This window comes from Cynocephalus volans, chromosome 4, assembly GCF_027409185.1.
Source record: "Cynocephalus volans isolate mCynVol1 chromosome 4, mCynVol1.pri, whole genome shotgun sequence".
In the NCBI taxonomy this organism is placed as follows: Eukaryota; Metazoa; Chordata; class Mammalia; order Dermoptera; family Cynocephalidae; genus Cynocephalus; species Cynocephalus volans.
The window spans coordinates 109,734,077-109,759,475 of NC_084463.1; the positions used below are offsets into that span (position 1 = coordinate 109,734,077).

Genomic DNA, 25,399 nt, shown 5'->3' on the forward strand with positions numbered 1-25,399 from the left:
ATGAAGCAAAAGGAGATTAGAAACCCCTCTCTAGGTATCCCATCTAATGTTTTATTCACCTTAGAACTTCAGAATTTAGAGCAGTCAAGAAGCAAAATTTTGGTGTAAGGAAAACTCTAAGAGTAAGTAAGCTTCATCAGAAGGCCAAATAAAAAGCCATAAGACCTCAGTTCAAATTCTCTCTCGTGATACAGAGCAGTATCTTTAACCACAGGTCATAAGAGGGTTCCTCCCTAACTAGGGCAACCTAAAACCTCCTGGATCCTTTCACTGTATCAAGCACCATCAATCTCCACCTGCCTTACCCTCCAGCAGTTAGCAGGATAAAGACGGCCCTCAGAGCCTTCCCACGATGCTAGAATGATAAAAACCAAAGAGAGTTAATAAATGAGATTAAAATGGTGACCCAACCTGCCAGTAAGTGAGCTTAGTAAGAGAAATGTAGACATGAGGCTAAGGCCTTCTACCAGTCCTTGGAAGAAAACCAAAACTAAAGCCACCACTGTTGCCAACACTTTAATTGTAAAGCTACAGGTTCTTAAAAAGAGCCCAAGAGAGTAAATGTATTGTCAATTCTTTCTCTCTACCTGCTCAATGTCCAGTGTCTTCTACATCTCTACATCTCTCATGATCTCTTGTCTGGACAGACTCTGAAAATGAATCGGTTCCATTTAAGTGAACAACCCTACACACACTGTTCCTCCTTTCCTGGAAAATCATTAGGTCTGCTAAATGCTAAACAGGGAACCCCAGCAGAATGACTAATGGGGTAGCAATTTTCCTGCAACTGAGTTATTTATAGAGGCAACAGTGGCAGCTGATAGTCTTTCCAGCTTTTACAGTCTCCTCCCCCACTATTCTTTTTTTCGTACAGTCTATCCGTTATATCTTTGTTTCATTTATTCCCCCAACTAACTCTTTAAACCTAGCTCCCAATTACTATCTTCTGAATGGCATATGCTCTAGCCAAATAGGATGACTCATATTGTCTAAACATGCCCCATGGTTTCCTGATCATCCACCTTCTACTCATCCTTGTTCACACTGTCCTTGTCTCCGTCCTTCCCATCTTTCAAGACCTTTTTCAAATACCATCTTTATTATGCATTTTCCCTAATCCTTGCCAACATGTATGACAGCTCTCCCTACCTAGTATCACATACTGTCTAACAGAACTGAATGGCAGTATTGCACTAAACTGTGATTTCACTGAAAGGCAAGATTTACATTTAATTCATTTTGGTCCTTCCACCTCTATTTCCAATGAAAAAACAGAACCAAATTTATTCTTTTTTCCTAACAGGGCTCAAAACGTTGTATGAGAGTCAGATAATTAAACATTGAAAAGGTCCCAACCAACAAAGACAGGCCTTTGAAAGAAGTTCAACCAATCTGGAATGACATCATAAAAGTTATTTAAAAAAAAAAAAAAAAATCCATACCCCTTGATTTGCTAAATACACTAAAATACCACCCAAAAGGCACTAGAAAAGAAAAAAAAAAAAAAAGAGCACCCACTGAAAAAGCATCCAAGTAGCACCAAAAAAAAAAAAAAAGAAAGAAAAGCAATTTCTCATAGAGGTATTTACAGTTTCAAGAATGCCTAATGCTTAATGCAAGTGCCTAGAGGACAGCTGGTACATCGAGGCAATGGAATACAGTCTAATTAAAGCAACATACATAGGAAAAGAAGGAAGACCAAAAACATTAATTAGAATACAACTTCTGTGTTAAGTCTAGATACAAACAAGGCCAGTCAAAAATTTTAACACCAATGGCTCCCATCTACAGGCCCATAAATGAAATACTACTGACAGTGGCATCATTTTTAATATTTCAAAAAGCTACATTGAAATGTATGTGAAAATCTTATACAAGCTAACTAAAACATCAGATTTCTTTGCCTTTAGCTGGAAGTACATTAACCCCACGTGTGCTTCTAGTTATTGCAAGGCAATGAGAAGTTATAATTGTCAATAATGTCTTTGACCAATCAAGAAATTTTAAAAATCCTATTATAATTTTATAAATGCAGAGGTTTTTTAAGAGAACATGAGCCTTTTTCTAACTTTTTATTATAAAAAGTACAAGGAATTGCCATGGATCCATCAGCCAGCTTTAACAATACATGTCCAATCTTGCTTTATCTGCACACCCCATACTAGATTATTTTAAAGCAAATCCAGACATTATTTTATCTATATTTTAGCACGTGTCTCTAAAGAATCGGACCTCTTTTTTACACAATCACAATGCTTTGTTATACCTGGAAAAGTCTGACCAAAAAAATCCTAATGCCAAATATCTAGCGAGTGTTCAACTTTCCTTGACTGTCTCAGAAACGGTTTGGGTTTTTTTTGGCAGGGGGGTGGGGTGGCTGGACAGTACAGGGATCAGAACCCTTGACCTTGCTGTTACCAACACCATGTTGTAACCAACTGAGCTAACCAGCCAGCCCCTGTCTCATAAATGTTTGAAACTAGCTTTTAAGTCACTAAGTGGACCTAAAGGAAAATACTGTATAATGGCCTTTAATGGTAAAAAAAGAATTTTATGTTTTGAGGAATTTTTTTAATACAAAGTTAAGAGTATGAAGAGGACAAAAAGGCAATTTTTCTGTATAAATAAACCACAGACATTAGAGAAACTTCAGGTCTAGCATAAGATCACAGAAAAGGGAAGAACAGAGCCAGACACAATTTTCAAAATATTTAACAATCAGTGCAGTGTGAGCCCCAACCAGTCAAGAGTAACTGCAGGCCATAAACATGGTACATAGGCTGGATATCAACCCTGAATAGTCCCCTTAGGAACAAGCAGAGAGGCCTCAGGAACCTGCTTCTCATACTGAAATTCAATCTTGCCTGCAGTGGAACAATACATTACAACCATATCAATTACAATCAAAGTTACCACAAGGTCTTGATAAACATATTTTCTACTTGCCACAGCTATTAACTGCTGGATCACCCTAGCTGCAACTGATCATCCTAGCACTTATCATTTGAACAAGCAAAGAAAGAATCCTCTTTCAAGCAAATAGCATGATAAAGTAGAAAGAGTTCTTGATTGCAGCATGACCTAGAATATAGACTGCCTGTTTCTAAAAGTTAAAACTGTAATATTGAACACTGATAAATGCGAATGTTAATACCCTTCAATCTACTGCTTGTAGGTCAGAGCTTTTCTGATAAGTTCTTTAGCTAGCTAAAGAATGTAAAAGAGTCCTATGTGACTGTTATTTAGAATCCTTTCATAAACAGAGGGCATGCCCTGACCATTTTTAAATAAACCTAAAACAATTTATCTAAAAGAAGGGAAGGAGAAGTCTTGAAGGAAGTGAGAAAGCCTGGGTTCTGGTCTGGTTTACTAAAATCAAGCCTTATGCAAATCACTTTCTTCCTGGGTTCCAGTTTCTCCACCTGCATATAACCCACCTGTCAACATCCCCACCTCCCACCATCCCCTTCTCCTTCTTTACACAGAATCTGTACTGACTCTGACTCACTTGTAGTTCCCCAAATAGGACATTCTTTTTCATGCCTTCATTCTTGGGTAGATGCTATTGTCTGCCTAGAATAATCTTCATACCCTTCTTTAATACCCTGATTAGCCAATCTACATTTATTCAAATGAGTGATATCAAAATCCACAGTATTCCAACAATGTAGCCATTTTCCCATATTCAAATTCTTCTGCAACTCCCCGGATGGAGCTACCATCAGAACAATTTACTGGTCATAAAACAAATCTGCTCCTTTGAATGTAGTTCGTATGACATGATTTTCAGTTCCTTCACCACCCTTAGTTCCTAGAACTGAATTCTACTCTAGGTGTAGTCTAACTAACACTATTTAAGACAGGACTATCCATGCCCTCTTTTTTGACAATATTGACACTAATTAATGCAAACTAAAATCCCAATTTTTGGCAACTAAACCACACTTTTGCCATAAATCAAACTTGCAGCTAACTAGAAGTCTTACATTTTTTAAGAAATGTTGTTATTAAGTCACATCTTTCTATACTTCTACATCTGCATCACCTGTTTTCATCAGACAGCTCAAATTTCTCTTATCCCCAAGTATATCCTGATTGTTCCTGTCAAAATATTCCCGAATCCAAAAATGGTTGCTGATAGTATTACCCCTGTTCTACCAGTGTACTAACCTTAATGAAGAAAATGTGGTTAGTATGACCTAACATATTCTTAGTGTGCCCTTGATGGCTCTTAATAATCACAGTTTCTTCTTCCAAACCCTCATACTATATCCTTAATAAGCTGTTCTAGATTTTGACTAGGAATATATCAAGCTCTTACCTCTTCCCAGTCTTAAAAGTGTCTTCTTGTGGTAATTCTATGATTCCTTAAAGGTTAATGATAGTGACTGAATGAATGATCTCATACAATTCTTCAGAACCCTGGGGTATAATTTGCCCAGTCAGGAGATTTTAATTCATTTACAGCAATCAAATGCTCCTGTACAAGGGTACTTCAAAAAATTCATGGAAATATTTGTATTATCTTTCAATTTTATTTTTCTGGAAACTTTTTGAACTACCCTGGTATAAATGGCTAATGATCTGTTTAACTCTCCTCTTACCAATTCAGTTCTACCTTTTCCAATCTACAGGTAATTTACCTTGACAACAGGGGGAAAAAAATTTCTGGGGCTATTCAGAATTCGAGATATTTTTTTCAAATGTGGTTACTTGGGATTTCACATTTAGAATATCACCCAGCATAATATACCCTTCTTGAAGAAATATTTAGCACAATAAAAGTTTCTTTTTTTCCTTAGGTTTTTCTAAACAAATCCATAAAGTTGTTAGAGGAAGCAGAGATGCTAACTATAACACAGTTCTTACCAAAGCAGCAAAAACCAGAGTAGCCAATCTATTATAAAATGAGCTAAAAAAGAATTTTGAAAATGAACACAATTCTGCTACCATAGAAAAAAAGAAAATGTGCCAAATCAAAAATTTTAATTCTCCCTCAAAGTGAAAACTTCCCTACAATTCATCAACATATCAACTCACAAATATTTACCAAATGTGCAAGACATTTAATCAAAACAATTCACCCAAAACCTCACATCATACTCACACCCTCTCAATAAACCCAAGCTATAAAAGTAACCACAGAGTGATATTTTCTCCACTCAGCCACCATGGGATTTACAAAGATCTTATCTACCCCACATCAGACATTTTGCTACAGTACTACATTATTTCATATTCAAGCAATTAACCCATCATTTTTGACTGGTTAAGCTATGTACACAACTCTATACTAAGTGCTATAGAGACATATAAATTTATAATTAAAAACCAATCCCTCCTGGAATTCATAAACACATTTTGGGAAACTTGTACCTCCTTCTCTAGGCAAAGAGCCTCTCAAATCTGAAGGGGCTTCACATCCAGATGAAGCTAAGAAAGTACCGCAGTATATACTGTGGTATATATACTACAATAGAAGAAACAGGCTTTATAGACAGGCAAATTCAAATTCAAACACTAGTTCCATGTTTGGTTGGATTTTTAAGTAACTTGCCCAAGGTCTTTGAGATAAATGCATATTTGGTCTCTGTCCCTGGTTTCTGGTACAAAGCTCCCAAAACCCCTGGAATCTCCCAAGTGATAGTATCTTTTGTATGCTAAGAAGATGACTAGTGACCAGGCCACTGGATAGCTTCAGGACAAGAGCTGGTCATCAGAAAGACCAACGATGATTAGAGGATTGGAACTTTCAGCTCCCCACAACCACCTAAAAAGAAGGGAGAGGAGCTGAAAATTGAGTTAATCACCAATGAGCAATGATTTCATCAATCATGCCTACGTAGAAATGAAAACTACATTTCAGAACCCTAAACGAGAATTCAAAGAGCTTCTGGGCTGGTGAACACGTGTGGTTCTAGAGGGTCACACTCAGAGAGGGCACGGAGGCTCCCCATACCTCGCCCTATGCATATCTTCCATTTGACTGTTCCTGAGTTGTATCCTTTATAATAAATGGGTAATAGTAAGTAAACTACCTTCCTGAATTCTGTGGGCCATTCTGGCAAATTATCAAACCTGAGGAAGACGTTGTGGAAATCCCTGATTTATAGCCAGTTGGTCAGAAGTTCAGGCAGAAACCCGGGACTTGCAAATGGCACCTGAAGTGGGGGTCAGTCTGTGGGACTGATCCCTAGCCTGTGGAGTCTGTGCTAACTCCAAGTAGTTAGTGTCAGAATTGAATCAAATTGGGGGGAGGGGCGGTGAAGAGAGGCCTCAATTGTAGGACATCCAGTCGGTGTCTGAAAAGTTGGAGAATTGGTTGCAGGGGTAGGAGAGAACCCACACATTTGGTGTCAGAAGTGTCATGTACAGTATTGGGGCTCAGAAAAACAATATCCCAAAATATGGCACTTTGACATACTGAGTACTTTGATTTGAAGGAGATTGGAAGGCCCCAGAAGCAGACTCAGAAGCAAAGTTTCTCTAATCTTCTCCTGCCCTCCTGTCTCTCATCTCTCTTTCTCCCAAGAAGTAAGTCATAGAAACCAGAATTCCCCTTCCCGAAGGAGACTCATAGAAACTAGAACTCCTTTCTCCCAAAGCAAGTCATAAAACATAGAAAGTTCACTCTCTTCTTTCTCCCTGAAGACCTTCATTCCAGAAGGGTCCTTCCATACACCTGGGAGAAAGGAATGCTACACCGAGAGGCCAAGAAGAATCTGAACAGATAGGCATTGCTGGGTTTCTCTACCTCAGACTATTTACCATTAGATCACACCCTTTCTGTCCAATCACATTTCTACACTTCATCAAACCTGAGCATAAAAACAGAAAGTTTTCCCTGGGCCTCTGGGTCTTCGTTTCTGAAGGCTCCCATATCATACAAAACTTTGATTAAATACATTTGTTATGCTTTTCTCTTGTTAACCTTTCTTTTGTTATAGGAGTGTCAACTGTGAACTTCATGATAGGTGAGGAAAGGTATCACATCTTTCAACTCCTACAATAGAAACACCAAAAGAATTTTTCTTCTATAAATCTTAGTTTCTTCATCTGTAATGTAGGGATAACTATACCTACCTCATCAGCCTACTGAGAAGAATGAGTGAAGGGACATAATTGTATGGAACACAAGAGCTACTCAACAAACATTATCAGTTCTTTTCCTCCCAACAAGACTTCCATACATGCAAGAGTCATCTCTAAATACTTAGCCATCAAAACTAAGACACAACAATGTCCTGGAAGTTATCAAATGCTTCCCAAGAAGGAAACCTCTACTGCACCAGTTACAACATAAGTATACGGTATATTTCTGCTTCACAGAATGTGTACCAAAGCAGAGCCCATGGCAGCACACACGGCTATACCAAGAACACTTGACATATCCCCAAATCCGAATTTCAAACCACAGCTTATAAGAGACCACCCAGCAGCCTCTTGTTCCCCACAGTACATGAGATTTAATAATCTGGGAATTCCCTGTTAGGTTACCCTCAACAACAGAAGAGAGAGTTTCCTTTACCCCATAAGATCTTTTATAGTAATAAATTCTTTTTTTTTTTTAACACAGGTTCTGAACCACTAACATTTTACCAACTGATCCTCTATCAAAGCACAAAGACTAGCATTTGTTTTACAAAATGTGCATTAAAAGCTTTTATTGGTCATATCAAAGCCTTGTTGTACTTCAGGCCCAGCTGTGAGAACAATGGTAATGTATCTCTTTCACTTTGTTGAATGCTGAAAAATAGCCCAGAAAAAAAAAAGGCTGGAAAGGTTTTTTTCAGGCAGTACAGAGTAGTGTTACAGCATAGCATTTAAAAGGGTTAGCTCTGGGATTGCAGATCTAATTATGAAAGGTAAGACAATAAAGAAGAAAACACAGAACATCTTCATGACCATGCAATACAAAGACACTAAATGCACTAAACATAAAAAGAGAAAACTGATAAATTGAACTATATCAAAATGTAAAACTTTTGTTCCTTGAAAGTCACCATTAACAGAATGAAAAGGAAATGCACAGATTACAAAAAGATACTTGTAATACATATAACTGACAAAAGCTCATATCTCGAACATATAAAGAACTACATTAAATCAATTTTTAAAAGACCATGTGAAAGAAAAATAGCAAAAGATCTGAATAGATACTTTTAAAAAGGGAATATACATATGTCTGGTAAATTTCTGAATGGTGCTCAATTTCACTAGTCATCCAGAAAATGCAAATACCACTACCTAACCACCAGAAGAGCTAAAATGAAAAGGAAAGAAAATGCCAAGTGTTGGTGAGGATAGAGAGCAACCTACACTCTCATGTACTGCAGGTGGGAATGTAAATCAGTACAACCACTGTAGAAAACTGTATGGCAGATCCTACTAAAGTTGAACATATGCATACCTATGACCTAGCAATTCCACTCCTAAGTATGTATCCAACAAACCAAAAGGCATGTTCACAAAAAGACATGTACAGGAATATGCATAACATATCACCACTGTAATACTCAAAATCTGGAAACTACCCATGAGCCTATCTGTGGAGTATACCAATATTTATAAAGCAAATATATTTCACAGGGCCTAGTTTCTTTTAATTTCAGGTTTAGCTTAATTTCTTAAAAGTACATATAAAATGTTGACTTTACAGGGGACAGAAAACTTTCCTCAGGCTAGTCTCTGTTGTAAGATAAAGAATTGCAGCATAGCAAGGTTGCTAGCTCAAAGGACAGACAGGTTACTGATTGATATGTAAAGATACTGGGAAATTGCTGTAAGAAGAGAATGCTTGCTAAGATCAAGCTTTTGTTGGTGGATCAACTTAATTTCTTGAAAATTGCATTATGGAATGTCACCTTGCTTGTCTTACTGAATGTTACCAGCTTCTATTGTTAAACTTGTTAAATTATACTTAGTAAAAACCCCACCTATGTTCTCTTCCTGTAACTTCCTGGTCTGGAGAATAAATGCAGGAAGAGAAACCCAATTTGGGGTTAATTTCCCAAATGGAAAGAATGCCTCTCTCTTGAGGGTTCTGGGAGATTATCCCCTTTTCGGGACTTCTCACTGCTCAGAAGAGATGGGCTTTGAGTAATCTTTGGTGGCTCCGTCACCCTGGGGAAAGGGGTGACAAATCCCTGGGAAGCAAAGCAACACCTATCAACTGTAGAACTGAGAGATAAATTGTGGTAAAATAACACAATGAAAAACTATACAGCAGTGAGAATGAATGGTCTAAAACTACATACAACAATACGAATGAATCTCTCAAACACAATGTTGTACAAAAGAATCTAGACACAAAAGAGCACAGTGTATGATTACGTTTATATAAAGTTCAAAGACAGGAAAAACTGATCTTTGCTGTTATAAGTCAAAATGCCATTGGTGAGTGGGAGGGCAAATTGTGACTGGAAGATGCATAAGAAAAGGAAGGATTCTGGGATGCTAGCAACATCGGTATACCAATTTGTGAAAATATATCATGATATACACTTCGATATGTGCACTTTACTGTAAATACATTTATTTCAATCTTTTTAACTTAAAAAAAAAGAGCTGGGCCGGCCCCGTGGCGCACTTGGGAGAGTGCAGCACTTGGGAGCGCAGCGGCGCTCCCGCCACGGGTTCGGATCCTATATAGGAATGGCCGGTGCACTCACTGGCTGAGCGCGGTGCGGGCGAAACCACACCAAGGGTTGCGATCCCCTTACTGGTCACAAAAAGACAAAAAAAAAAAAAAAAAAAAAGAGCAAACTCTGAATTCTGACAGATCTGAGTTTGAATCCCAGTCTTTTCTCATATTAGCTGTGTAAACTTATGCAAGATACTTAACTGTGTTGTGCTTCAGTTTCCTCATCTACAAAATGGGAATAATAATAGAATTCCCCTTGTGTGGTTGCTAACAAGCCCAAATTAGATAATATATGTAGTACTATTACTCTGTCACTACTTCCCATCAATGTCAAAATTATATAGAAAGTTAAGTGGTGCGAAGAATAAAGATGTTAGTAATAGCAAACATTTAACAGACACTGTGTGTCAGGGACTGTTCCAAGCCATTTAATGTATTAACTCATTTAATCCTTATGACAACTCTATGAGATAGATTCTATTTCCACTTTAAAGATTAAGAAACTGGACCAGAGAGAGATAGATTGCCCAAGGTCACACAAACAGTAAAAGGAGCTGGGTTTCAATCCCAGGTGACAGATATGACCTCAGTTTTAAAAGGAAAAAGGGGGGAGGGAGGTGCTGGGTGGTTGGCTCAGGTGGTTAAAGCGCAGTTTTATACTGTATTGTAAAAAACAAAAAACAAAAAAAATAGTCACCTAAGAGTTAAGGGACCCTAAATTCAAGTCTCAGCTCTGGCACTAACCAGCTGTAAGAACTCAGACACATTACTCAGAACCCTCCCAGCCACACTTTTGTGTGGAGTATACTAACATTTATAGAGCAAATATATTTCACAGGGCCTAGTTTCCAAAGCCCTGTAGTTTCAGATGTAACCTAACTTTTTAAAATTACATATAGAAATGTTAACCTTGCAAATGACAGGACACTTTCTCCAGGCTAAAGTCTCTGTTGAAGATAAAGAATTGTAACACAGCAAAATTGCTGGCTCTAAAGGACAGACATCCTTGAGAGCAGGTTAACCTACTGATTGATATGTTAAGAAAGTTGCTTTATTGTCATGTTAAAATACTGAGGAAACTGCTGTAGGAAAACACAGTATTTGCTAAGAACAAGCTTTTGTTGGTGGATCAACTTAACCTTTTGCAAATTGCATTACGGAATGTCACTTTGTTATTTCACTGATGTTACCAGCTTCTACTCTTAAACTATACTTAGATATAACTCCACCTATGTTCCTTTTCTGTAACTTTCTGGTTTGGAGAATAAATACTGAGACAAAACCCCAGGTCAGGGTTAATTTCCCAAAGAAGGAATGCCTCTCTCTTGAGGGTTCCAGGAAATTAACCCCTTCGGGTCTCACTGCTCAGAAGAAATGGGCTTTGAGTAATCCTTTTTGCATCTCCGTCATCCCATGTGAGGCAAAGCAACACTTTCGTCCTCTGTAAAATGGGAGGTTTGGAAACTCTAAGCAGCTCTTGCTTCTCATCTACGAGACCTATGTTGCCTATTTTAAAAGAATACAGCATAACTACAATACCTAGACATGATGACAATGACAACAGTCTCTGACTTTTTCCAATTTCACTGTGCTAAAGAAGTACTTTTTATCATAGATAATAATGTTCTATCCTAACAGAAGTTTGATTTTTGTCTGAGTTAAATGCTTCTGTCAAATAAAATTAGACCTAAGTAATTTTTATCTATCCAAAAATCCTATGACATCTCTGAATACTAAGTGTAGTAACAGTACAAATCATTGGAGGTATTAGCCTCCTTTCTCCTTAACCACTCCTAGACTCTCCCTTTTACTCCTCTCTACTGCTTGCTCCCACCCAAAGAAATTTGTGACCCACCCTTTAGACCTTCTGTGGTCGGGTGAATGGTGGCCCCAAAAAAGATATGTCCACATTTTAATCCCCAGAACCTGTGAATGTTATCGTATTTGGGAAAAGGATCTTATAGACATAATCAGGATCTTAAGATGAGATCATTCTGGATTAGCTGGGTAGACCCAAAATCCAATGACAAGTATCCCTATAAGACAGACATACAGAGGAGAAGACACACAAAGGTGAAAGCAATGTGAAGACAGAAGCAGAGATTGGAGTGATATAGCCAAAAGCCAAGGAATGGTAACATGACAGCCACCAGAAGGTAGAAGAGGCAAAGAATTACTCTCCCCAAGAGCCTCTGAGGGCATGTGGCCTGCTCACACCTTTAGTTTGGACTTCTGGCCTATGGAACAGTGAGAAATAAATTACTGTTGCTTTAAGCCACCCAGTCTGCAGTAATTTGTTCAGGCAGACATAGGAAACTAATATACCCTCTAAACCACAATCCTTAACCACCCCGCTCTGTAGTAAACTCACCAGCTACCTAAGCAAAAGAGATCCATAACTATCCTTCAAAAGCATCCCAACTTCAATCTTCCCAACTGACCCCCCAAAACAAATTAACAAGAGAAATTATAACAAGCATACACAGACAATTCCTAATACAAATACTAAAGTATTAGTAAATAGCTTCTTTTAAAATCTACCTTAGCAGTACATTGTTATAATTGTTCTACTTTATTATTGTTGTTATAATTGTTCTATTTTATTATTTATTATTGTTAATCTCTTGCTGTGCTTAATTTATAAATTAAAATTTATCATAGGTAAGTATGTAGGGTTGGGTACTATCTGCAGTTTCAGGCATCTACTGGGGGTCTTTGAATGTATCTCCGATGGATAAGGGGGGAAAACTATATAAAAATATATTAAGCTATACACTTAGGAGTTTGTGCACTACATTATGTTTAAATTATACTGCAATAAAAATTTTGAAAAACTAAAAGGAACTACATAAAAACATCAAAATGCCTACACAGCTTAATTCTGGATAGAGAAATTATGAGTGACTTACTTGTATATCCTTCTGTAATTTCCAAATTCTCTATAAGAAATAAGTATTTTAAAACTCAACATTTTATTTTTAAATAAAGAAAAATACCATTCCTTACTTGGATGATCTTCATAGTTTTTTCCAACCCTCACAGTCTATAATTTATGTATAGGCCCATGAGTGTTTCTGCATATATTAAATGAATACTGAATTAATCAATGAATAAACCAGAGAGACTATATTTTTGTTCACGGTCACACCCAGAGCTAAGCCCTCTATAGTAAATTTTGCAAGAAATAAACTGCAAAGCTAAAGAACAGTACTCTTTTCCTCTCTTGAATCCCAACAACACACCATTATCTATTCCTCTCTTAAGAAACTGATCCTTTTCTACCTTGTCTCACAGCACACCTGTCCTTCTCTTCCCCAGCACTCAGAACAGAAGGCACTCTCTACCAGCCTTCTCACCTAAAAGAAGGCTCACAAAATGGGTTATTGGAGGAAAGTAGGAATTAGGGTGTTGAATGATTCCTGATAGGCAACTAACCATGATGAAATCACAAAATCTCAAGTAGAAAAATACATCTTGCCAGATGGATGTGGTATGAGATATTTTAGCAACCAGCTAATAATGCAATATATAAATTTAGGCAGTCCAAAATTTAGAACAGTTCTTTCATGTGAATAGTTGTCTCAGCAGGGATTCTAAAGCCAAAACTCTACAGTTATTCAGGTACTGTCCTTAAACCTAGACCAAGACTAAGGGTTTGCAACTGTGTAGGTGTGTGACTTTAAAATTCTTACAGTAGCCAAAACGGTGGTTCTCAAACTTGGGGGCAGGGGAGTGGGGCAGGCTGGCCCGTTCAGGGATCAAACTCCAGACCCTAGTGTTATCAGCACCACACTCTAACCAACTAGCCAACTTCTCAAACTTTAGTATGCACCAGGGGGTCAGCTGGCTTGTTAAAATACAGGTTTCTAGGCCCCACCCCCAGAGTTTGTGATACAGTAGGTAAAGGGTAGGGCCTGAAATTTACATTTCTAACAAATCCTCAGATCATGCTGAGTCTACTAGTCCAGAGACCATATGTTGAATACCAGTGGCCTACGAGGCTCTACATCATCTTTCCCCTACACTCCCTCTCCTCACCTCTCTAATCTCATCTCTACCACTTCTCCCCCTCACTCATCTCTTCTAATACATAAAGCATACTCCTAGCTTAAGGCCTTTGCATAGGCTATTCTCTCTGCCTGAAATACTTTTCTCCACATATACACATGGCTCACTCCTTTGACTCAAAATTTTTCTTCAAATTGTCTCAATGAGGCCTACCTTGATCATCCTATTTAAAAGTACATCCATCTGCACCCTGTCCTAACATTCCTGATCCCACTTACCCTGCCTTACTTTTTCCATAGTCCTTTTCACTTCCTAACATATATATTAGTTATTTATTATGTTAATTTTTAACGTCTGTCTCCCTCCACTAAATATAAAACTCAACAAAGGCAGTTTAACTCATTGACGTGTCTCAAGTGCATAAAACAGTAACGAGCAAATAACTGAAATTCAGTAAATAACAGCTGAATGAGGAAATGAGAAAACAAAGAGAACTAATTTTGAGGTCTTCTGGACAATCACTGCCTATAAGACTCTCACTATCAATTATAAACATACCTTCATTATTATTTATCACACTGCATTACAGTTATTGGTTTATATGCCTGACTCCTCAGATGATTATGAGCTGTTCAAGGACAGTGACTGTGTCTCACACATCCTTGCAAACAAGTACCCATCTCTAAGTTAGTCTTACAATAACACAAAGGTATATAGCAGAGGACTTCAGAGATGGAGAACAGACTTCCAGTTCTTGCTGTGTGATCTCAGCACATTATTTAAATTCTCTGCACTTTAGTTTCCTAATCTGCAACATGGGGATAATGCCATCTGGTACCTGGCATTGAACTGTATTAAATAAACAATATTAACTTAATTATCATCTATCAATAAAGGAGTGGAGTGCTACTCTAGCCTCACTCTCTTGTCTCCCTATTACCCATAGTATACTTGTGAGGAGAATGGTTAGCTGAGGCTGGCACAAAAGTGGACAGAACAAAACTAACTGGTCCTTATGAAAACCAACTCAATAACCACAGTAAATGCACCACACTCATAACCAACTGAGATAAAGAGCCAAAAGAGCTAGGTCAGCAGTCCAACAATCCACAAAACACTAAACATTCTTCTAGTAGATAAAGTTGCAAATGCACCACTTCCCATACAACAGAAATATAGGGGGCAAAATGTGTTTCACACAGATTTTGTGAAAGAATAGGAGCTGGGGGAGGAGGGACAGATATTAGAACAAGTATTTAGAAAAAAAAGGGATTAAACACTATTTGAACATACAGACCCTCAGAGTTCAGCAAAACTGGAAGTCAGTTTAGCAGATGATATCTCAAGATATTTGTGATATTTCTGCTATGGTTTGAATGTATCCCTTCCAAAATTCACGTATTGCCAATGTGATAGTATTAAGAGGTGGGGCCTTCAAGAGGTGATTAGGCTATGAGAGCTGCCCCCTTCAGAATGGTATTAAGGGCCTTATAAAAAGGCTTCACACAGCGCTCGGCTAGCTTGCCCTTCTGCCTTCTACCATGTGAGGATGCAGTGAAAACGCCTTCACCAGACCAGATGCTTGTACCTCCATCTATCTTGGACTTCCCAGCCTCCAGAACTGTGAGAAATAAATTTCTGTTCTTTACAAATTACCCAGTCTGTGGTATTCAGTTATAGCACACGAACTAAGATAATTTCCAAAGGATATTTTCCCCAAGAAGAGTTTGTGATCCTGAGTCAATAGAACCGGTTAAATCAAAACTAGATTCACTAAATATATATTTTTAAAAATATATATATATATATGTATGTCCCTGTGAGCTATTACAAAATTTAATATGTAAATTATAAAATAATCAGAGTGCAATACAAAATGCCTCCACCATCACCATCTTAATTCTATGTCTGACTGGCCCTTGGCTTTTTGAGTATGGAAATACAATCAGTTCTTGCTCTTCCTCTCTTCCACAGAGCCCCACATGTTTTACTTACTCAGCACTTAGGAAAGCTGTGGAAGTTTGGCTTACTAACTTCCAAAAAGTTAAGTACTTTACCTTACATAGTAGATTGAATTATGCTCCCCACAAAACTCATTGAAGCTTGAATTGTGTCTCCCAAGTTTTATGTATTAGAAACTTGGTCCCCACTATGACTGTTTAGAGGGTGGGAAATCCTATTATGGTAATTGAAGGTGGAGCCTTGAAGAGGTGATTGGATTGTAGGATCATGCAGTAGTGAACGGATTAAAAATGGTGGTCAGGGGGATGGTTCTGAGGGCTTTAAATGAGGACAGTTTCTCTCTCTCTCTTTCCCTCTCTCTCTCTCTGCTTCCATCATCTTGCAATGTGAGACCCCTGGGTTGCTACTGCCACCACCAGATGGACTTTGGACTTCCCAGCCTCAGAAACTGTAAGCAATAAATGTCATTTTTCTTTATAAATCACCCAGTTTCAGGTATTTTGTTATAAGCAACAAAAATGGACTAATACACCCTATATCAGAAAAAAAAAACATGGTCACATACAATTCTTTGAAAATCTGAATAGGCAGCCTGTATCTTTTCATAATTAATACAACAAATCTTCATCAAGCACCTACTATATAAAACACTGTCATCTAGCAGTGCGTGGCTAAGAAATTTGCCTACCTGACTCTGGGACAAGATAAGTTTATAACATAGTTTTATAATGTTTGAATTTTTATAAAGACCTATGGCTTTTATAATCAGAAAAAAAAATTATGAATGTTTTTAATGGTCACTGTTAAATAAAGACTCTGGGAAAAATAAGAAAAGAGACATCTAACTTACCCAAAATAAAATACCTGGTTTTCTTCAACAATATAACAACAGATCCTAAAATTAACACATATCTTCATAACTGGCTACAATATTGCTAGAGAGCTATTATTCTAAAACTACAAAAACAAAGAAAGAAAAGAGCATCAGAGATAATACACTTCAGAAAAGAAGCAAGTCCTGTGATATTTCTGAAAGGTAATTCTAATGTATTATAACAAAAATGTGTGTAATTTGCTATACATTGGGTTTATCCACTTATTGTCTTATAAATCGTGGCCTGTGACTATTATTTCTAAGTCATTTCCTCCTCTGTCTTCATACTTTTGAAAATCCAAAAAATTTCTTGGTTGCTTTCCATATCCCTCCATTATAAACAATATGATTAATAGGAAGTCGCAGTCAGCCCCCAAACTACAATCACAAAAGATGCAAACTGCAGTCTACACTGAGGGATCTCTGAGGTTAGAAAATGCAAATCATTTTTTTTTCTTCAAAGAAAACAGACCTCAGGCAAAAACCATAAAACATCTGGTAACAGACAAAAAAAAAAAAGAGAGAGAGAGCTTCTTAGAAGCAAAGCCCTAGTAATTATTTGGTCTAAGAAAAACATTTCCAGCACTGTCAAAGATTGGGGAGAAAGGAAAAACAACAACCAGCCGTGACTACAATTCAGAAAACAAGTGACCTGCCTTCTCCCCTGACACAGCTCCTCTGCTGCAATGTTGGTTGGGAACTTAACCACAAAGAGGCCACACCACAACTCTGCTATTCAGTGATTAAGCCATTGCCTCAATTGCCCCACATCTATAACACACACCAAAAAAACTCATCAATGATGAGAAAGCAGAATCCAGAAGACCTGGATTCTAACAGTTCTTTCTAACTTGCTAGGTGACATTGTACAAAAAAATTTTATTTCAGTAGGGCTGAAAAAATTAAAAATGGTTTAAAAGTACATTGCAAAACTATAAAGTCATTTACAAATATTAATGTCAAAATTGGTAGCTCGACTATCTCTGATTTCTATTTCTGACATTTTTTGATTCTGTGACCAATATAAACAAATGCACACTTATATTATGTTTTGCCAGCTGGGAATAGTTTAGAAATCAAGGAATCCTACAATAACAGAAAAATGAAGCTGAATGAGAGGAACCTCCAGACATTCTCACTTGCTCAGGCCTCAACACTCCATGAAAGCATTTGGGCCTAACCCAGCTAGTTCACTTCATTCAGTAGACCACAGGTGGCCTAGCAAAATTTTGACCTGACTTAGCAATCACACTAACAGCAGCAGCAATAAAACAACTAACCTGGTTCTCTTTAACAGGAAACTGAGAAATCCCATGGATGAAAACCAAGCAAATATCCAAAGTATAAACTTTGAGAAATGCAATGGTCTAAACTATACCTGTTCCCATCTTATTTCTTGGAATTGCACTGATTCCCTGGGAGCATACTGAAAAGAGCTTGAGATCTGGCACACACTCTTGTTTTCTGCCATGACAGGACCCTGCCACTCACAGACTCTCCCCAGCATTCTATGTACTTCAAACTAAGATCAGCAATTGCAGAACATCTGGAACATGAGCATTTGACTAATATCTGCAACACTTAATAACTTAAAATCTGGCAATGACAGCCTGTGTTTAATCATTGAATTCCACAAACCAGCTTCTGAAAGTCAAGCCTTTCTCTTTCTCATTGGATCCTATGCCATATCATAGCAGGAACCTAAAACATAAAGTTCCTTCATGTGTACCCAGGTTCCCTCACATGTACCCAGGTTCCTGAGAGACCTCCAAGACCACCTGACAGTAATTCAACTCCAGGGATAGCAACAGGAATTGGGGAGCTGAGCCACACCCAAGTACACCTTCCACAAGAGTTAGCCAAAAAACAAGGTTATAAAAGAATATAGGACTGGAAAAGGGTGTTGCCAAAGGAGCCCTTAGGCAAAGAAAACTTTATTTTTACTCTAGGAAGGAAGGAAGGGCTGAGCAGAATCTATGAGAATTTGGTTTAAGTATCAAACACTGTGACTCAGGATTTCCCCCTAAGAAGAGAAGAGTAGGGCCCCAATGTCATTAAAGTAAAATCCACTTATTTTCAATGTGATCCTCCCTACCTGTGTGAGTCAAGCAGAATTCTGTTATGTTCTAAGAATACAGTCTCATCAACTAAACTTGGCATAGATTTTAAACTTCCTTGGGATGCTCTGTAATTGTTTTCTGTGTGTTGGTCTCTTTTCCTGACTTCTTACTTGTTCTGCCTTAAAAAACACATGACCTAACTTAGGAAATCTCCCCCTACTACAGCAGCCTTGACTTCTGGCAGTATGCACAGATGCCTGAAGTTAAGCCATCAGGATTTGAGTTTTGCTGCAGCTAGGAATTTGGGTTTCAGAACAAGAGATGCCTTTACGAAATGACCATGAGCTAATCTGCCCAGAATTGACCAGACAGTTAGATAAAGATAAAAATTAAGTTTAGTTCCAGTTTGAAACTGGCTATCAAATTTTTTATAGCTGCTTCATCTCTGGGGAGGAATAGCCTTTTTTTTCTTTTAAATAAGATATCCTTCTTAGCCATAGGGATATGCAAATCAAAACTATGAGATATCACTTCACACCTACTAGGATGGCTATAATCAAAAAGACAGATAGTTAAGGGTTGGTGAAGATACAGACAAAGTGGAACCCTGGTGCACAGCTGTAGACTGGTGCAGCTATTTTGGAAAACAAACTGGCCAACAGTCCCTCAAATGATTAAGCACAGAGTCACCATATGACCTAGCAATTTCATTCCGATGTATACAGCCAAGAGAAATGCAAACATATATCCACGCAAAAACATGTACACAAATGTTCATAGCAGCATTATTCATAATAATCAAAAAATGGAAACAACCCAAATGTCCATCCACTAATGGATAAATAAAACATGGTATGTTCATACCATGGAATAGCATTCAGGCATAAAAAGGAAAGACGTACTGATACATGCTACAACATGGATGAATCTTGAAAACATTATGCTAAGTGAAAAAGGCCAGTAATAAAAGATCACATATTATATGATTCTATTTATACAAAATGTCCAAAACAGGCAAATCTATAGAGATAGAACGTAGACGAGTGGTTGCCTAGGGCTGGGGTATAGGAGGTTGGGAAAAAATGGGGAGTAACTATTAACGGGTGCAGGTTTTGGAGGGAGAGATAAATATATTCTAAAACTGACTGTAGTGATGATTGTATAACTCTATGAATATACTAAAAATCACTGAATTGTACACTTTAAATAGGTGAATTGTATGGTATGTGAATTACATCTCAATAAAATTGAGCACACATGTAAGTGATAAAGCAAATAGAGCAAAATGTTGAACAATCATTGAATTTGGCTAAAGGATGTACTGGAGTTCTTTGTTCTATTCATGTTAATGTTCTAAGTGTGAAATTATATCAAAAGGTACAGCTAAAAAAAAAATCCCTAATGATAATCATACACAGTATTCTTTCTTAACATGAAAAAGAAACCTAGACTAGAAAAAACTGCCATAATTCTGCTCCTGCCCCTTAAGAAAGATATCTTACTTGTCCCCCTTTACTCATCAGATTATTGCAAAGCATGCAAAACATCACTCAAGTAACAGAAAAGAAGAATGAAATGCAGCAAGGGAGATAAATATTCTCCAACTTTCTCAGGGCCTCAGTTTCCTTATCTGTAAAACCAGAAGGTTATACAATCTTCAAGGGTGCATCCATGTTTGACATTCCAAGATTCTGAAGTTGTAATTTCATTGCTCAACACAGTTAAGAAGTACGATCTGACTACTCCTCCTGCTTTCTTGGAAAGTCAGTACTTTTTCTCTTCTAAGGGTGACGTTAAGAGACTATTTCAGCATATTGTCAGTGTTCTAAGTAAATCTGTACAGGACACTGGCCAGTCTCCCATCTATCCTTATCCCCAGACCCTTCTCTTCAATTCTCGGTAAGGCCGTCTGCACAGAGCCTGGGAAAATTGGAGTAATGGATGAAAGAACCTAGGGTACATACATCTCAATGCTGGGTGTGCAGGTCAGTTCAGAAGAACTTATAGATTCCAAGGTAAGAAACAGGTTAGGGGCTGGTGGGTTGGCTCAGTTGTTTAGAACATGGTGTTATAATACCAAGGTCAAGGATTCAGATCCCTGTACAGGCCAGCGCCAAAAAAAAAGAAAAGAAACAAGCCACAAGCATTCTGGAACCTTAACTCTCAAGCAGAGATAGAGAAAGTAAACTCAGGAATCCGGCCTTCTCCAGCAGTCACCTAGTGATGACCATAAGAAGAAACAGGGAAAAAAAGAGAAGAAACGAGGAAAATGAAGATCCTAAGGGCATCCACCCATCAAAGAGGTGGAAAGAGGAACTGTACTCTACTACCATCTGCCTTCCCTCTTAGGATGGGCTAAAAATAATGGAAAACATAAATCAGAAGCAATTCTTCCAGATTTGCTTATCTAACTGACAAGCTCAAAAAGCCAACAAGCAGATACCATTTCCCAAAGTTGGCTAGATTTGTGCTTCACCCATAGGTTATCTTCCTCTCCTTCCAACCCAAGGTACTTCCTCAACAAAAGAGAAAACAAAATTAATTTTCACACCTTCCTCAGTTCCTTGCACAACAAACAGTTACATGACTTGCCTAAATGTTTGAGTCTGCAAGAAAGGGGAAGAAGTGACAGGGAGAAACTCCTATAAAATCAGTGACCTGTGTCTATTCAACACAACAAGCTCTATGCTTGTTGCAGGGAGGAACTGAGCCTTCTCCACAAAACAAGAAGGAACACTGAGCATCTTTAATTTGCCTGTTCTGGGTCCTCTTATTAAGAGTTTAAAAGCTACCTGAGGTATATCACTCAATTTCATTGGAGAGAACATATACTCTTCAGTACTCCCTAGAGAACCTGGGGGAAATTCACAATTTCCTGTAGTTTCACTGACTATGACCTCATCAGTTTGGGAGCTATAAGGCAGGCTGCAAGGAGAAAATACACCCTGGAGAGCCTCAGCATGGACACACATAGAGTTATTTGTATTCTGTTTTGTTTTATTCAAAGATTCCCTCCAGATAGTCTAGATTCCCCCTATTAACCCACCAGAAGCGGTAGAAAAAATAATTCCTCAATCAGTGTCTATCCTAATAAAAGCCACTTACTGGATAAATGGTCTTAGTATTCCACTACTGCAACCACATTTAAAAAGACAGAAAGAATCTTTCCTTACACAGTTTATACAACTAATCCCCCTTTCTTTATTCTCCCAATAAGCTTTCACAGGGATATAATTTCAGCTTGCTGAAAAGCTAAATAATTAACAGGTATTCATTAAAAGAGAATAAAATCTCCCTTTCAATGAAACGTTGAAAGACTTTTTTAAAACATCTACTCGATGAGATGCTTTTCATTTACATTCTGTTTTTTATAGATGAAGACCCTGGCAGGGTTATCTAACTTGCTCCCAGTCACAGAGATAATCAATAGCAGAGCAAAACTCATGCTCTCACTAACAGTAACTTCCCAGCTTTATTCTTATGTTTTATCATTCACAAACTGTTCTATTCATTTTCTAAAGCCAAGTATCTATACAATTTAACAAACACTCAAAAGCACAGAATAAAAATAATACTAGTTTATTCTACCACCTAAAAGATTCTTTTATCAAAAAGAACTGTTATTTTTAATCTTTCTCAACATGTTAGTGTTTTCTAAAGGCCACCAGCCAGGCCAATGAAATGCAGTTTAGTGTCATGACAAGAGCACTAGACCTCTTAAGAGTCAAAAAATTAGCAGGACGTAGGCCCTACTGTCCTTCCTCTGCCTCATTTTCCTCTCTGAGGTCCCTTCCAGCAGCAAAACCTTGACCTAAATTCCAACAACTACATCACAAAGTCACAAACGTAATACCTATGAAACAGATGAAAAATTAACATCTATATTATAAGAATCTGAAGACCTAAGAAAGTGAACCTCAAACAATAAAGCTACACCAACAAAAGGCCTAATATAAATTATACTACTGTTCATGATTTTTTTCTCCACCTGCTAATTAACTTGAGGAAATAGCATTTTTTCCCTGGCATTCTTAATGAATCAACTTACCATTTTTTTTAAAGACAGTTAATTTTTATCATTTAAAGTGTGCACCTAATTTTTTTTCGTAAGAAACACTGGAATTTTTCTGGTGACCAAGAAAAGAAAAACAAAAAACACTTGTACTGTCATCTCTGAAGCAAAGTAAAATTAGTCAACAGGATAATCACTTTCAGGAGAGAAACTTTACAGTGAACACATCATGATAGAAAAGTGGAAAGGAGTTTCCCTCATCAAATCAGATGACATAACCTTAAAGTATAACACAACAAACCTCCACCCACTTGAATCCCGCTAACTGGACACTCCAGACAAAAACTTTTTCAAAACTATTGCAATTCAAAGGCTCCAACGAGGTGCGATGGAACTCACGGGGATTTTATAATTCTGACATCCTTCTGCAATGAGTGCCAAATCTGGTCAGGTCTCCCTCTTTACTCCCCCACCACTTCCCCTTTGAAAGATAACTTGAGAAGCATGACAACACAACCCCGCCTATCCAACGAGGATGCTGCCCTTTTATTCACAAATGACTCTGCCCTAACAAAGGACATAAATTACTTTTCATAAAAGGCATAGCCCCGGGGTACAAGCCCTCTCTAATGCCAAGGGAGTTCCCACCCTTCTTGGTGCGGCCCAAGTTCGCTTTACTACTTCATGTCCCATCCAGATGGGCAGAGCTGCAATCTGTAGGAAAATCCAGGGGGCCCAGCCCAGGGTTGGGTTATAACGGTTTTGAGGAACTGATATCACAGGCTTCTTGGGAAGTGGCCAGATAAACTCACCAAGTTTTTGTTTTGCCTTTTTTTTTTTTTTTTTTTTTAAGTCTGGGTGGAACTTACTTTCACTAGGACGTGGGATGCCTTCTTCCCTATCTAATGGGTGTTGGAGGACAAGCTTCCCTTTATTTTATAAAGTCACTCAACCCACACCAGACAGAACGCACAACCCTTCCCTCTTGCCGACGACAAGGCCACAGCGCAGGGGGCCGGAGGGCTGAACCTCTCACGGCTCAGAGCCCCTCATCCCGTTTCCCCTCCTCCAGCCCAACGTCCCCTCGCCCGCGCCCGTCCCGAGTCCTCCCGACCGACCCCCGCCGACTCCCGGGACAAAGCGGGGGTAGTGGGAGGTGTCCTCGGAGGTCGCTGGCCTCGGCGGGCGCGGAGAAGCAGCCCCGGGCAGGGCGGGCACTCACCCGACAGCTCGTCTGGCTCCAGCCCGGTCTCGGTGTCCAGCCCGCAGATGACAAAGTAGTCGGCGAAGCGACTGGGCGCCGAGCCCCCTCCGCCGCCGCCGCCGCCGCCGCTCATGGCGCCGGGGCCGAGACCGGCCGGGCCGTGCGGAGCGGCGCTGAGCCCCCGCACCCGGGCGCCCGCCGGCCCTCAGGCCGCCCCTCCCGCCGCCGCCGCCGCCGCTACCGCGGCTCCGGCCGCCGCCCCCGGCCCTGGCCCGGTCCCCGCGGCCGCCGCGGCTGCCGTAACAGGGCGGGGGGGTACCGGGCCGCCCCGCGCCGCATCGTGGACGCCTTCCCCTCCGCGCCGCCGCCGCCGCTGCTGCCAGCAGAGAACGCCGCGGCCCTAGTGAGCCTGGAGAAGGGCGGACAGCGCTGGGGAGCGCCCCCACCCCCCGCGGTTCCCCCCCCCCCCCGCCGCGCCTGCGCAGGCGCCGTCGGGAGGGGGCGGGCGCCTCGCGGAAAGGATGACGTGATGCTCTTCTGGCCCGGCGGGCTGCAGCTTAGCAGGCGGTCGCCGCAGCGCGGCCGGTGACTGCCTGGTGGCCCGCAACCCCCCCACCCCCGGGACTGCGACTCCTTTTGGGAAGGCTACGGAGATGCGGGAAGAGTGGGCGCATCCCTCAGAGCCGGGACACTGGCTTATGCTGTGTCTACCAACCCAGTAGAGATCCGGAGATCTCCCCCTTAGCCTGGCCCTGTCACCGGGATAGGGTCACAGGACTGAGCTCGGAAGCCCACCCAATCCTATCTACAATGTCGGCCTAGACCCCAGACAGGGCCTTCTCCCTGCCCCCGTTCTTTGGCGTACGTACCCGACCTTTTCCCCAATAGAGCTGAGGATGCCCCCTCTTTTGACGTGGGTGGATCAGCCCGTTTTGTATTTCCCTTTATTTTACAGATGGGGAAACTGAGGCTCGGGAAGACGCAAGGACTTACCCAAGGTTACACTGAGTCTAAGAGACAAAGCTTGGACTAGAATCCTGGGCTCGTGGTCAGCTCCCTGCTCCCCGCTCCCCAAGCCAAGTCTTTTCCTATGCACCCCTCTTCTCCCCTTTTCTCTCTGGAAGTCTCCAGAGGCCCCTGCCACTTGGGAGCTCCCCTTCCTCTTCATGCTGTTAGAATTCTCAGATCCATCCCTGAGCCGGTCTTCCTGTGACTTTTAATGGAAGTGATGAGGCAGAAGAAAGCTTACCTCCTGGTCCTTGTCCTAGGACCCTCCAATTTCTTTTCCCACAGACTTTAGGCAAATGTGTCTTTATTGGAAACTAGAGATCAGAGGCCAAAAAGGCAATATGTAGTATAGTGGTTACTAATATGGACTCTAAAAACAATGTTCAGATTTGAATTCTGAGTTTACATTTACTGTGTGGTCTTGGCCAAATTACTGAATCTCTAGGTGCCAGCAGTCATGGTCTTTGTGAAGATTACATAAGATAAATGCAAGTATAGGTAAAGCAATGCGAAAGCACTTGGAACCTAGAAGGCACTCTGTAAATATTTAGACGATTATTGTTCCAGAAAGAGGTGTGCTCAAGGTTTGCTCTGCCTAAAAGGCAGCCAGGTTCCCCAAGGGCTGAGC

At 39.7% G+C, this 25,399-nt stretch overlaps 1 protein-coding gene across 5 annotated transcripts in view; it reads right to left on the reverse strand.

Annotated features, from left to right (window-relative positions):
• The window catches only part of DENND5A (DENN domain containing 5A), a 99,470-nt gene extending 75,529 nt beyond the window's left edge, over positions 1 to 23,941 (reverse strand). For all 5 annotated transcript variants that reach the window (XM_063092786.1, XM_063092787.1, XM_063092785.1 and 2 more), the window contains exon 1: positions 23,782 to 23,941. In XM_063092786.1, the coding sequence (XP_062948856.1) occupies positions 23,782 to 23,896 (115 nt within the window). In that variant the 5' untranslated portion in view covers positions 23,897 to 23,941. The remainder of the gene's footprint in view (positions 1 to 23,781) is intronic.
• Between the last annotated feature and the right edge of the window lie 1,458 nt (positions 23,942 to 25,399).